Below are 13,832 nucleotides of genomic sequence, written 5' to 3' on the forward strand. Positions count from 1 at the left end.
GATAGGGGACTGTTCCTCCCACTGATACTACCGATAGGAGACTATTCCTCCCACTGATACTACCGATAGGGGACTGTTCCTCCCACTGATCTACCGATAGGGGACTATTCCTCCCACTGATACTAGCGATAGGGGACTGTTCCTCCCACTGATACTACCGATAGGGGACTGTTCTCCCCACTGATACTACTGACGGGGGACTATTCCTCTCACTGATACTACCGACGGGACTATTCCTCTCACTGATACTACCGACGGGACTATTCCTCTCACTGATACTACCGACGGGACTATTCCTCTCACTGATACTACCGACGGGGCAATATTCCTCTCACTGATACTACCGACGGGGGGCTATTCCTCCCACTAATACTACCGATGGGGTGATATCCCCCCCACTCCACTAATTCTACCGACGGGGCACTATTCCTCCCACTAATACTACCGACGGGGACTATTCCTCCCATTAATACTACCGACGGGGACTATTCCTCCCACTAATACTACCGACTGGGGACTATTCCTCCCACTAATACTGCCAATAGGGGACTATTCCTCCCACTAATACTACCAATAGGGGACTATTCCTCCCACTAATACTACCAATAGGGGACTATTCCTCCCACTAATACTACCAATAGGGGACTATTCCTCCCACTAATACTACCAATAGGGGACTCCTCTGATGCTAACAATAGGGGACTATTCCTCCCACTTCTACTAACGATAGGGGGCTATTTCTCCCACTGGTGCCAACAATCCCTCTTCCCAATAACTACATGAGATAGGTAATTATTTTTACTTGTACCGACTACCAACCCTGGGGCATTTTTTACTCCCACTGAGCACCAACCCTGGGGCATTTTTTACTCCCACTGAGCACCAACCCTGGGGCATTTTTTACTGCCACTGAGCACCAACCCTGGGGCATTTTTTACTGCCACTGAGCACCAACCCTGGGGCATTTTTTACTCCCACTGAGCACCAACCCTGGGGCATTTTTTACTCCCACTGAGCACCAAGCCTGAGGCATTTTTTTTCTACTCCCACTGGCCACAGTCTGGCCATTCTAGTGTCTTGAAGACATTTATCTGGCCCTTTGTTTGAAGTTTGGGGTCCCCGCCTTAATCAATTCTCTATAAGCTGTTGTGCAAATAAAATGGGACAGATTTTTTGAAGAGGGGGAAACAGAGTAGTTGTGTTTATCAATTAAATATTGCAAGCATGTGGGGTAGAGGGCCCGGGGTCAGGGGCCACTATCGGAGTATGTCCACCCTTGTATGCATTTGTACACCCGCTGGTACACATACAGGGAAAGGTCATGCCAGTGGACTATGGAGCAGTAGACCGGCAGTTAGTCATGTATGTACCCAGCAGGCTAGGCTGCCTTCCCATCGTGAGTGTGCACGTTAGGAGGAAGGAACCAAGCTGAGTGGGAAGAAAGAGGGATTCCAGATGGTACAGCCTGCCACTGTCAGTGAAAGGCACAAAACATAAAAGGAATTCCCACTAAAATATTAGTAGCTGTATGCATTAGAGTTGTGTTAGTCATGTTGCTCGGAGTCTTCTACTCTGTGTGAAAAGTGATAAGGAGGACCTTTAAAAAGACGCTGTCACCTTGCCCGTGTAGGTGTAATGTGACAGTGCAAAGGGCATCCCCAGCCCCCCTATCACCAGTGCTCCTACTCGGCTCCTTGCTCCTCTGCAGCCAACAAGAATAACCGGCCATTGTGGGTATGGTGAGTCATGTGACCTAGTCCCCTGCCATAGTGATAAGGACCTTTAAAAAGACACAGTCGCCTTGCCCATCCTCAGCTCCCTTATAATCACCAGTGCTTACACGCAGCTCCTTGTTCCTCTGCAGCCAACAAGAATAACTGACCATTGTGGGTATGGTGGGGGCTGATGATGACCTTGTCCCCTGCCATAGTGATAAGGACCTTTAAAAAGATGCTGTCACCTTGCCCGCGTAGGGCAGAGTGACAGGGCAGAGGGCATCCCCATCCCCCGTACACTCACCGGTGCTTCCTCGCAAGCTCCTCTGTAGCCAACATAAATAACCAGCCATTCTGTGTATGGTGGGGCTGGGGGCCTAGTCCCTTGCCATAGTGATAAGGACCTTTTAAAAAGATGCTATCACCTTGCTTGTGTAGGGCAAAGGGCATCCCCCTTACATTCACTGGTGCTCCCTCGCAGCTCCTCTGTAGCCGACAAGAATAACCAGCCATTCTGGGTATGGTGGGGCTGGTGACCTAGTCCCCTGCCATAGTGATAAGGTGCTGTCACCTTGCCCATATAGGGCAGAATGCCAATGTAAAGGGCATCCACCACCCAATTATGCTCCTCTGCAGCCAACAAGAATAACTGGCCATTCTGGGTTCCCTGCCATAGTGCCACTTGATAGTGGGCGACCACAGAAGTGTCTGAGATTGAATGCAGCAGTGTGTCCGTTGCTAAACAGGATTAAAAATGTTTGCAGCACAAAATTGGATCTTGCTGATCTAATCGATTTTGGCTTAGTTGTCATTTTCTAGGTCACTTTGATGCATAACATTTAGCCGCACTCAAAAACCTCCAATGCCGGGTCTGGCGTATTGACTTCCCGAGACCCAGATTCTGGCATCTTGCCTGAACATCCTCTCTGCTTCAACCACTCCACTTCTAGAGACATGCAAATGGATTTGTGCGCTCCTCATCTAATTAATAAGATTTATGAGTGCAAAGCACTTCATTACAAATCAAAGCGTGGTTCGGTCTGAAGACGCTGAAGTGAACGTCGGCGATGGACCTGTTTTGCTCTTATGGGGCTGCACCAGTCATATGGTGGCTGCAAGGCTGTAGCGGTGTCCTGATGTAATAGGTCTCAGTGTATGAAGCCTGTAGCTAGATAAACAGGAGTTCCACCCGAAGCCGTCGGCTTTGGCTTTTGAAGAGTATTTGTAGGCAAAAAAAAAAAAAAGATTTAATTTGTAATGGTCACATTCTGCGCTGAGAATTGTTAGTACTTGTCCCCAGTTCCTATCTACATGACCATGAAGACTAATCCTCAGGTTATCACATTCCTATGTGGTCACTGCCCCGCCTCCTGCAACCTGTCAGCCTTGTTGTGTATAAAACAAGCAGAGAGAATAGATGGAGCTCAAATTTTTATAATTAATTTCTGTGTTTTACCAATTTTGTTTTATTGGTAACTAGAATAAACAATAAATCCGTCAGGTATTTTAACCATTCCCTACTCTATGGCAGAGTATGATGCAAATGAAAACAAAATTTTTTTTTTGCTTTAGATACATTGTCAAAATATGGTGTGTGCCCCCCTGACCACACGATCCCCTTTTTATAATTAAAAAAAAGAACAATTTAATGCTCTTTGTCACAAAGAACAATTCTCTCGGCTTCCCGGGCGGCCAGCCGGATTATAAAATGACTGACTTATAGTGATGCATATTTCATGAATCTGATTTTTCCCCCTGCAGGGTTACATGAAGCCTCTGAAGCAGCCCGAGAATTCCTTCCTGTGTGATCCAGCCCTGGTGGACGAAATCTTCGATCAGATCCCAGAATTGTTGGAACATCACGAGCAGTTTCTGGAGCAGGTCAATCACGTGGTGCAGAACTGGCCCGACATCCAAACCGTGGGTGACATCCTGGCACAGTCTGTAAGTAACAGAAGTGAAGTGCAATGTAGGCGCTCCTCCATAACCATTCTGTAACCAGCTCTTCTTGGGAGTCTAAATGAAAGGGTTTGGCCACGCAAAAGATATATTCAATGCTACTGTAGATGAAGTATGATGTCATTTTATACCACATGCTGTCTTTAAGTGGACTCATTTCTCATGAAGGTGTAAAGCTGCCTTACAACCATCGCACGGCTTTCGTTGTGCGATGGTTGTAAGGTGATTAAAATTTCGTACGATCTGCCCATCTTGGACAGGCAGATCGTACTTGCAATCATCGCAAGCCCTCCCCGCTGAGGAGAGGGCTTCCGACGATTGCAGTGCTGAGCCGGCAGTACGTGCTTGCGCACACCGGCCTGAGCTGCATTCGTCTTCCGAGCACGCCACCAACCCGCCGAAAATCGTCCGATTTTCGGAAGGTTTTCCAGCGTGCTCGGAAGACGTAAGTCGTAAGTTGTGCGACCTTACAGTAGAAGTGGTCACACGCTGCCCATACAACTGCCGATTATCGTACGATCGCGGGATCACCCGCGATTATCGTACGATAATCGGCAGGTGTATGGGTACCTTTAGTCCTAGGACAGATGGTCAGAGCATACCTTTTAGTCCTAGGACAGATGGTCAGAGCATACCTTTATTCCTAGGACAGATGGTCAGAGCATACAGACAGTATTGAAGGCAACAGGCTAATGGCCAGGTCAGGCACAGAAGAACCAATCCTAAACGGAGCCCAGGTTCCAGGCACAGGCTGAATATCCAGCAGTCTGCTTTAGTGCGTTCCTGATTAGGGCAGGTGTGCACTGTGTAGAGACCTGAGCTGCAGTGCTATAGAAACGACCAGCAGTCTGCAAATGATCTTTAAGGTCCCCACACACCTTACGATTATCGTAAGGTGTGTGGAAGCCGTGCGACCTTACAGTAGTAGAGCTTTAAACTTACGAAACATGTTTCAAAACCCGCTGAGCATCGTACGATGTTTGGCGGGTGTGTAGCATGTTCGTGAGATAAAAGCCGGACGGGCCGGTGTGCGCAGGCGCACACTGCCTGTTCGGCATTGCGGTCATCGGAAGCCCGCCCCTCAGGGGGCGTGGCTTGCAATCATCGCAAGTACGATCTGCCTATGCAAGATAGGCAGATCGTACGTTGTTTTAAGTACCTTATAACTATCGCAAGACAAAAGCGATGGTTGTAAGGTGTGTGCCCAGCCTTACAGAGTGAGATCTCTTGGCAGCAGTTTTGTTCTCCTAAAGCAGGGGTGCCCATAAGGTCGATCGCGATCTACCAGTCGATCGCGTAGCGATCACTGGTAGATCGCCATGTCCTCTCCTCCCGCAGCTTCTCTGGATCCCCGCTGCTCTCCCCAGCGTGGATCCGAGAAGAAGTGAAGGAACCGGCGGCGGGGAAGGACGGAGCCGCTGTCACTAACTAATGCAGAGCAGTGAGGAGAGAGAGAGACGCTCGGCCAGGATCTGACAGTCGGCGCCTCTCTCTCCCCTCACTGCTCGTCCGTTCTGTCACAGCGGCTCCGCCCCCCCCCGCGGCTCGTCGTATCCCCCGCTGCCTTTGCCCGGGAGAGCAGGGGGATCCAGAGAAGTTGCAGCCCCCCTGTGCGTGGACGAGCGGCAGAGGATCGGTACATGTCACTAGTATGTACCAATCCTCTGTGTAGGACAAACACTGGAGCGATCGGCTGATCACTCCAGTGTTTGTAAATAACTGGGGACACATAGTACTATGTGTCCCCAGTTATAAATGAATGAACAGGAGGTGATTTACATCACCTCCTGTTCATTCATAAGTTTCTCAATGGGGAGAAGCACTCTGTACGGAGGCTCCTCCCCATTCAGAAACAGCTCGATAGTAAAATATTTTCTGAATGAATGGGAAGCCTCTTTGCTTTCCATTCATTTAGAATAGAGACTGCAGAGAAAGAGATTGAGGACTTTGTGTCCTCAATTTCTTTTTCTATTTTAAAAGGGAAATATCAGGGGGCTTTTTAGACCCCTAATATTTCCCCGAAGCCCCCCCAAGAGTAAAAAAAAAAAAAAAAATTTACGAAAAATAATGAAAATAAAATAAAAAATAGATAAAAAATAAATTAAAAAAACGTTTTTTTTCTTGCCTCAGGCGCAAAAGGAGCTGGCTACGGCTATGCTCCCGTGGTGCTCGTGCGGCTGCCGGCTGAATGTGTCAGACGCTGCAGATGGAAAGGTGCAGGACACCCCATGTGCAACGTCGGCCACACGAGCACCACGGGAGGACAGGACGCCGGGACCTGTAATGTACTGGAATGCACTGGAATGTAAGCAGGCCGACTCCCTGCGTTCCGGTGCGGGAGGGGGTGTGGAGCTGTATTGAAGTCAATGGCATCGCCCACAGTGCGATCGCCCGCACTCGGAACGCAGGCACATTAGTGCCTGCATTCCGGTCCAGTGCGATCTGCAAAAATAGTGCTCGCAGCATTTTTGCGGATCGCACTGGACTGGAACACAGGCACTAATGCAGGCGATCGCACTGTGGGCGAGGGGCCTGCCTGCGCAGCCCACGCCCCCTCCCGGCCCTGAATGCAGGGTTTTTTCGTTGGTAGATCTCAATGAGCTCGTCATTTGAAAAGTAGATCTCCAGATGAAAAATAGTGGGCGCCCCTGGTCTAAAGGTTGATTTTTTTATTTTGGATTTTGCCGCTCTGTTTGGCACCCCTTCATGGAAGAACATAGAGGGGTCCTCTCAGATATTTGATTTTCATCACAACTAGCCATCACTTTGAAGCAGAGGGGGTCTGTTCAGGAATGTAACCCCTCAGTTCAGGAAGCGTGTTACTGGAAGGATTACAACATAAAGTTCATAGTAAAAACTGAAAAAAGGAAACTAATGCAGCCACCACATCTGAAGTAGTATTAAACACTCAACATTCTTTTAATGAATCCTGATCAAATAAATATATATTGTCCAACAAGATATTTCTTAAGCACTTAGTCTTCATGTTTCCAAACAGCTCTGACTCTTTCTGCTCCGCTTCCTGGAACTTCCTGTCCAGTACAAGATCACAAGGGACAGAGCTGTCTGCAGCAGCTGTCCATCAACTAGCTTGGAGAAGGGAGGAAGGAGAAATGAGGAGCAGGGGGGAGGGAAGTGGCTTGCTTTGCTGTGTCCGCTTACTAGCATACACAAGGGTGGCTCCATAGGACCCTGCAGGGGAATGGGAGTCACCCTATGGCTGAGTTCACACCATTTTTAGGACCAGATCTGGAACATAGTGCATTGCATTTTTGCCGTGTTTTTTTTTTTTTTTAGCTTAAAATGGTCTTACAGGTGCATTCCATGTGTTTTTTCATGCGTTCCAGTGCATTCCATACGAGACAAAATAGGACATGCAGTATTTTTCTGGTCTGGAACGGACTGCGCTGGTGGGAACAGAGGCCAGAAATAGCATAGGGATGCATTTTGGGTCCAGAAACAGTCTGGTCTGGTTGTAATCTGGATGTGGTGTGAATGGGCCCTATAACAGGATATCAGGACCAGTGCTCAGGGGACCAGCTGATTCCACAGGAAACTAAACCTTTTAAATATTAAGGAGCAGCATCCATGGTCAGTGATTTCATCAACATTTGAAATGGCTTAAGAACATTTTGATGTTCATAACATTCAAGTACCGGTAAACTGCAATATATTACAATGTTGTTCTTTGGGTTTAGAGACCCTTTAAGACTGCGTATCACCACATTGGGGTCTCTAGTAGGAGAACAAAAACCCCACAGGATCCACTAGGCAGCTCCTTCTAATGACCTCTGTGATATGGTATTCTGCAGAACATGCTGTTGGATAATGAAACGCCTCTGATTTATTAATCACTTCGGCGGGTTAAACATTTATATGGAGCTTCTGAAGATGTTCAGAGTGACAGTTATATATTCCATGGAAGTTCTCAGCTATTAACCACTTGAGCCCCCGAACCCATTCTCTCCCCGAATCCCCTTGAGTACCGGAGTGTTTTTGTTTCTGCAATGTCCCCAGTGTTCCTAGAATGTCCCGCACATTATACTTTGTTTCTTTCTGGACAGACCAGGATTTAATTTGCATACATATATTTTTATATTCTTGGTTTCTATTGGAAATAAATAAAGATATTTGTCATTTATGCATCCTCCTTATAGTTCCAGAAATATATCATCAACAAAGTCCGCTGATTAGAGTGATATCACATGTGCCACTTTTATGTAACGTAGTGGGTTGGTAGACGGTGAACTTAAAGGAGAACTATGACGTGAGTGATTTCCACTCATAGTTAGAACCGACCTGTGACAAAGAACCTGTCACAGGTCGGCTCTATTGATTGGGAAGTGAGCAGAAACATGCAGCCGATCCGCTCACTTCCCGATCATCTCCCTGCAGTGAGCGACGACTGTCAGTCACTGCTCACCGCAGGGATTCCCCCTCCACTCGCCGATCCTCCAGCGTTGAGTGGAGGTGTGAACGAGAGAGGGGGCGGGCACAGCTGACTCTGCCTCTAGATAGGCAGAGCCAGCTGTCATTCATGCAGCTGGGTGGATCTCGACAGTAATGTCAGGATCCGTCCCGGCTGTAGCAATAGCCCGCTATATACTGAGCTTTGGGTCACGGGAGGAGATTAGTATATGTCCTCCCGTGACCCTAAAGAGAACTATGGGGTAAAAACACTTACCCCATAGTTCTCCTTTAAGCATTTCACTTTGGGGAGAGCTTTATTCCCCATTCAGCGCTACATTGTGAAGCACCCAGAAGGAGAAGAATAGTAGTTCGGTTACATAAGATAGATACTTTAACCCCCTAGAACAGCGCTAGGCAAACTCCGGCCCTCTAGCTGTGGTGATAGTACATATCCCATAATGCATCTGTCTCATTGGATTCATGCCCGTGGCTCAGTCTTCCCCCAAGGGATTTGTGGTTCAAAAACAGCTGGAGGGCCGGGGTTTGCCTACCTCTGCCCTAGAACCTGATGTAACCCCAGCTATAATCTAAGCCCTAATACTAAATGTAACCCCAAAAAAATGAAGATATTTCCTTTGCCCTGTTCGAAAGTTTATAAACTATTCTGTACCTGGCATACTCCATATTCCAAGAACATTTGCTCAAATATTTCTGTCCTCACCATTGCACTTCAAATTCTTTTGTCATTTCATGCTTCCATTTTTTTGTCCGCCCCTGCACAGGGAAGTAAGTACAGGACACAGCAAGTGACTTTAGAGTTTAAGCCTCTTCGATGTCCCTGCGTCACCGAGTCTAAAAATATCGCCTCCCAAAATCCAGCGTGAAGTAAAATGCGATGGCTGAGAGAGAGGTCGGCTTCTGATCTTCCCGCATTGTAACAAGTTCACAGTAAAGAGCTGATTAAATGTCGCTCCGGGGCCAGAGAATGGAGATACACTTTCTGAATTGTGTCATTTATTTTTTCCATGCAGGCTAATATTGTGTTCTGTGAGGGCCCAGCGTGTCTGTGTACTGAGTGACAGGAGTCCAGCTGGATGTAGGGTTGGTTTAAAGCTGAAATCTAAGCAGATCTAAAAGACATAAATGCTGCTTTTTAATAATTTATCATTAAATGTTTGTTTTTTTAAAATACAATCAGTGTAAGTACCTAAATGGCACCTGGTATCGGGGTACTTTCAGTCCCTGTACAGCAGAGACTCCCCTAGAGGGTATGCTGCTGAGTGGCTGTAAGTGGAACCTTATCTTTAATGGAGACCAGGCAACGTGGAAGCAATCATGAGAGATGCATGACAATCCAGGGTATGAGTGGATGGATGGATGCTTGTAGCCTAAAAAGAGTCCGATAAATGAAGTTACAGCTATCCGGAGTTGAGAGGAGGAAAAGGTTAATTGTCTGCCAGATCATTCAGCAGCTAAAAGGAAGGCGAGTCCAGTCCAAATCAGGGTGGAGAGCAGTATCACTAGGGGAAGTGAAATGCTCAGCGTCTGTTGTTTACTAGGACGCCAAGCAATTTAAACTTCCCAACTTTAGACTGAGAGCTGGGGAGGAGCCGCATGACCCTGGGGAAGTGGGCAGCGCTGTAGTCCATTCCCAAAGCGCGGCTCGGTAAGTATATTACAGGGCCGAACACATCAAAACCTCACTACACCGCCCCGTAGGCTATTTAGTATCATAATGCTGGCAATGGCAAGTGGTTATTGGTCATCATGGCCACATGACCATACTAGCCATTGAGAATCTCTTCTGAGTCTTTTTTTTTAATCCAGGATGTGCCTCGAAAGAGATTGTCATTGGCCATGCTCTCCAACGACTGCTTGCCACTTGCCAGTTTTATAATGCTACACATCATCTGGTGCTGGGGGAATATTGTATAAGAAAGAACCTACTGGGATATTACACAACCCCCCACCCCTTCCCTTCCATTACAGCAGCATCTCTGATATTGCTTCCACCTGCAAAGAGATCAGGAGTCATGAACCTTTAGTATTATCAAGGCCTCCTAAATGTCATGATTATTGTAAGAACTATAGCTGGACTACCATTAGTTATGTATGTATTCATTTATTATTGTTACATGTACTTTACAGACAGTATTGGTCTCCCACATATATCGTAAATGACGGTTGTCCTTCAGTGACTGTTGTCCTTCAGTGACGGTTGTCCTTCAGTGACGGTTGTCCTTGAGGGCCTGTTCACATGATATCAGGCCCTGATCAGGTGCGGATCTGCAGACGCGGTGCTACTGATGCAGTGCGTTTTTGATGCGTTCCAGTTAAAAAATATATATATATAATTTTTTTTTGCTGTAGTGGGGCTGTCAGTATGTTAGCTGCAGTGCAGTGCGTTTTTGACACGTTTTGCGTTTCCTGACCGGACAAAATGTGACATGCAGTATTCTGTCGTAACCTGAACGGACTGCGCACGTGAGAACTGTAGCCCATAAAACACATAGGGATACATTGGGATGTATTTTTAGCGCAGGAGCGTAAGGATCAGGTCAGCACAGAAAACGGACGTCGTGTGAACAGGCCCTCAGTGACATTTGTCCATCAGTGACCGTTTGTCCATCAGTGACCGTTTGTCCATCAGTGACCGTTTGTCCATCAGTGACCGGTTGTCCATCAGTGACCGGTTGTCCATCAGTGACCGACGTCCTTCAAAGTTGTTCTAGACCAAAGAGCCACTGGAGATTGCCCACTGTCTGTGCTCTACCAATGATCGATATATAAATAGGGAATTCAATCATGATCAATGTATTCTTTATTTTAAAGCCACCGAGGAACTTTTTAAACTAACCCGTCTCTTCTTTGCAGTTCTCCAAGGACATCCTGGTCAGCATCTACTCTGCTTACATCGATAATTTCCTCAACGCCAAAGACGCTGTTAGAGTGGCCAAGGAAGCCCGGCCCGCCTTCATAAAGTTCCTAGAGGTACACCCAACTTTTTTTTTTTCTATATTGTGTATTTATAGCAGAGACATACATTGGGTACACAACACACTCATTTAGGGAAACATCCAACTCACTTACAAAATAAAACTTTTAATTCCAGAGGACCTGTCATGAACCAGCTCTGCAATAGGTCATGAATAAAAAAATTGACATTGACACTCACTTCCTTCCTTACAACTGTCTAAGGCCCCATTCATATCATGGCGGAAGTGTTTCAGCGATTTTTGAAAGGTCGTTTCTAATCACTTTTCTGCGCTGAAACGCAATTAAAAGCGCCCAAATACACGCCGATCAGCACGTTTCCATTGAAATCTATATGGATCAGCACGAAAAAAAGTAGCCCAGGGAGCATTTTGGGCGGCAGACAGTTCGGAGCTGCTCACTGGCATGAACGTTCCCCATACAAATATATATATATGGGATTGTTCATGTCGGCGGTTCACCGCGGACAAATTCACGCGACCGAACCGCCCTGGTGTAAACGGGGCCTTAGAGGAAAGTGAGGAGAATTCACCTATAACTTCCTGTTGCATCTCTGGGACAGGAAGTGATGGGATATTTCCCCAGACGGCAAATAAAAATAACCCAGCAGGGGTTTTACCCTTCTCAGTCCACAACTAACAGAAAATGTTTGGCTGTAGATACTTTAACCCAATAAACTCTAATGAAGAGGAGGGACCAAAAGTACCAGAAAGCCTTCCAACTGAACCAGAGCATAGCAAAATAAGGGCGCCTTAGAACAGAATGTATTCTCATTATTACTAATTTCAGGATAGTAGGCAGAACCATGCAAATCATTCCTTTATTCCCAAATGGCTTGCTGTTCATCCAGAACTGCAAGTGTATGGTAGAAATACAACCTAATATCATAGAAGCATTCATCTCAAACTGCATATAGCTGTTCCAGGCTTGCTGGTTATCATCAGTGCAGTGTATGGAAGCCATGGCTTCTATGGACGGGTAAGCATAGGCTGAATGTAGTATTCATGATGCTTGTGTACATGGGCTTCCAGCTGCTCTTCTTGCAGGAACTGTTCAGATCAGGTCCTTTGACAAGAGTTGATTGACGAACTGCGGGTGCCAATGGTCATCAGCAGGATGAAATTTGACCAATGTATGGCCAGCTTACCCCCAATTCAAGTCTGATCTCGGGTCTTCTCAGATCTCTATCTGAGAAGCACCTGAAACTGTTCAGTCCAGAAACATCACCAGCACACTGGAAGACGTGAAAAAAATCCATTTAATGACACACACTTGTCACTCAAATGCAAACGTTTTCGGGGCCACACAGTGTCCCCTTCATCAGGCTCAGAATGAATGAACCCTGATGAAGGGGACCCTGTGTGGCCCCCAAAAACATTTGCATTTGAATGACAAATGTGTGTCATTGAATGGATTTCTTCCACGTCTAATGGTGTGCTGGTAACGTTTCTGGACTGTATGTGGTACACTGTGCCACCCGTGGTCATTTCAAGCACCCGCCTGATCTTCTGAAATCGGTAAGGAGTGCAACAGGATACTTCTATAATTGCACCTGAAAATGTTGGCTCATGTCTGAGTCTGAAGCTCATCTACGCAAACCCTTGGACCTCCTCCAGTGCTGGTCATGTGACCAAAAGCCTAGGCATATGGTCACAGTATCCTCATGGCAGGTGTGTAAACATACATGGCTATACGTTGGTAATATTTGAGTGCGGGCCCGCTTTAAATATTTAAAACCCACAATACACAACTCTTACGTTAAGTCTGCAGCAAGCACTTTTCAGTGTTTACGTGTCAAAAGGAATACCGTGAATTCCGACTGGCGGCAGTATACTAATTTCCCAGAATCCCGTGCTCCGCCAAAGGACTGTTTATCATGACGGATCTTTGCTCTGGATAGTTTTATTACGCTCAATTGTATTGTTGGCAATATTGTCATTGCATTGTGTCTGGAATACATTCTCCCCGGCCTGATTCAATCAGTCATTTCAAGGTTGTGCCGCAGTCTATTGGATTTGGATTATTTGGCACTGCAGAAATGGTCAGAGAATGGAGAGAATTCATTCATGAAAAGGACAGAGAATAGAAACACAATTTTATAGAGGGGGGAACTAATCAAGCCATGTGCATGAAGGGGAAGGTATAAGAAGGGCACAGCAGGCCAAGTTCATATGCGTGGGGTGAATCGATCTCTGGCATGCATTTGTAGTTACCATGTGTATCACCAGAAACAGCGCTTCATTGTGGTGTTTAGGGATGAAAGAGTCAATTTGGGTAACAAACAAAGGACCCCTTAATTGGTTCATAAGTCTATCTAGTTCTTTTAGAGAGAATCATTCCTTTCCAGTAGCAGGGAGCGAAGCAAAAGCAATCATGTGCTGCTGGATAGGGGATATTGAAGTATGGCCTGCTACTACTGCCATGGCAGGTAGTGTTCCCGGCGGAGGTCTTTGTCCTCCCGGCGGAGGTCTTTGTCCTCCCGGCGGAGGTCTTTGTCCTCCCGGCGGAGGTCTTTGTCCTCCCGGCGGAGGTCTTTGCCCTCCCGGCGGAGGTCTTTGCCCTCCCGGCGGAGGTCTTTGCCCTCCCGGCGGAGGTCTTTGCCCTCCCGGCGGAGGTCTTTGCCCTCCCGGCGGAGGTCTTTGCCCTCCCGGCGGAGGTCCTTGCCCTCCCGGCGGAGGTCCTTGCCCTCCCGGCGGAGGTCCTTGCCCTCCCGGCGGAGGTCCTTGCCCTCCCGGCGGAGGTCCTTGCCCTCCC

At 47.1% G+C, this 13,832-nt stretch overlaps 1 protein-coding gene across 1 annotated transcript in view; it reads left to right on the forward strand.

Annotated features, from left to right (window-relative positions):
- The window catches only part of ARHGEF17 (Rho guanine nucleotide exchange factor 17), a 211,503-nt gene that overhangs the window by 145,024 nt on the left and 52,647 nt on the right, over positions 1–13,832 (forward strand). Inside the window, 2 exon segments of the mRNA XM_018553269.1 lie at positions 3,477–3,659; positions 10,959–11,075. Coding sequence (XP_018408771.1) covers positions 3,477–3,659; positions 10,959–11,075 — 300 coding nt within the window.

The sequence above is a fragment of the Nanorana parkeri genome, unplaced genomic scaffold (genome assembly GCF_000935625.1).
Source record: "Nanorana parkeri isolate BGI_ZX_2015 unplaced genomic scaffold, ASM93562v1 scaffold114, whole genome shotgun sequence".
Classification (NCBI taxonomy): Eukaryota; Metazoa; Chordata; class Amphibia; order Anura; family Dicroglossidae; genus Nanorana; species Nanorana parkeri.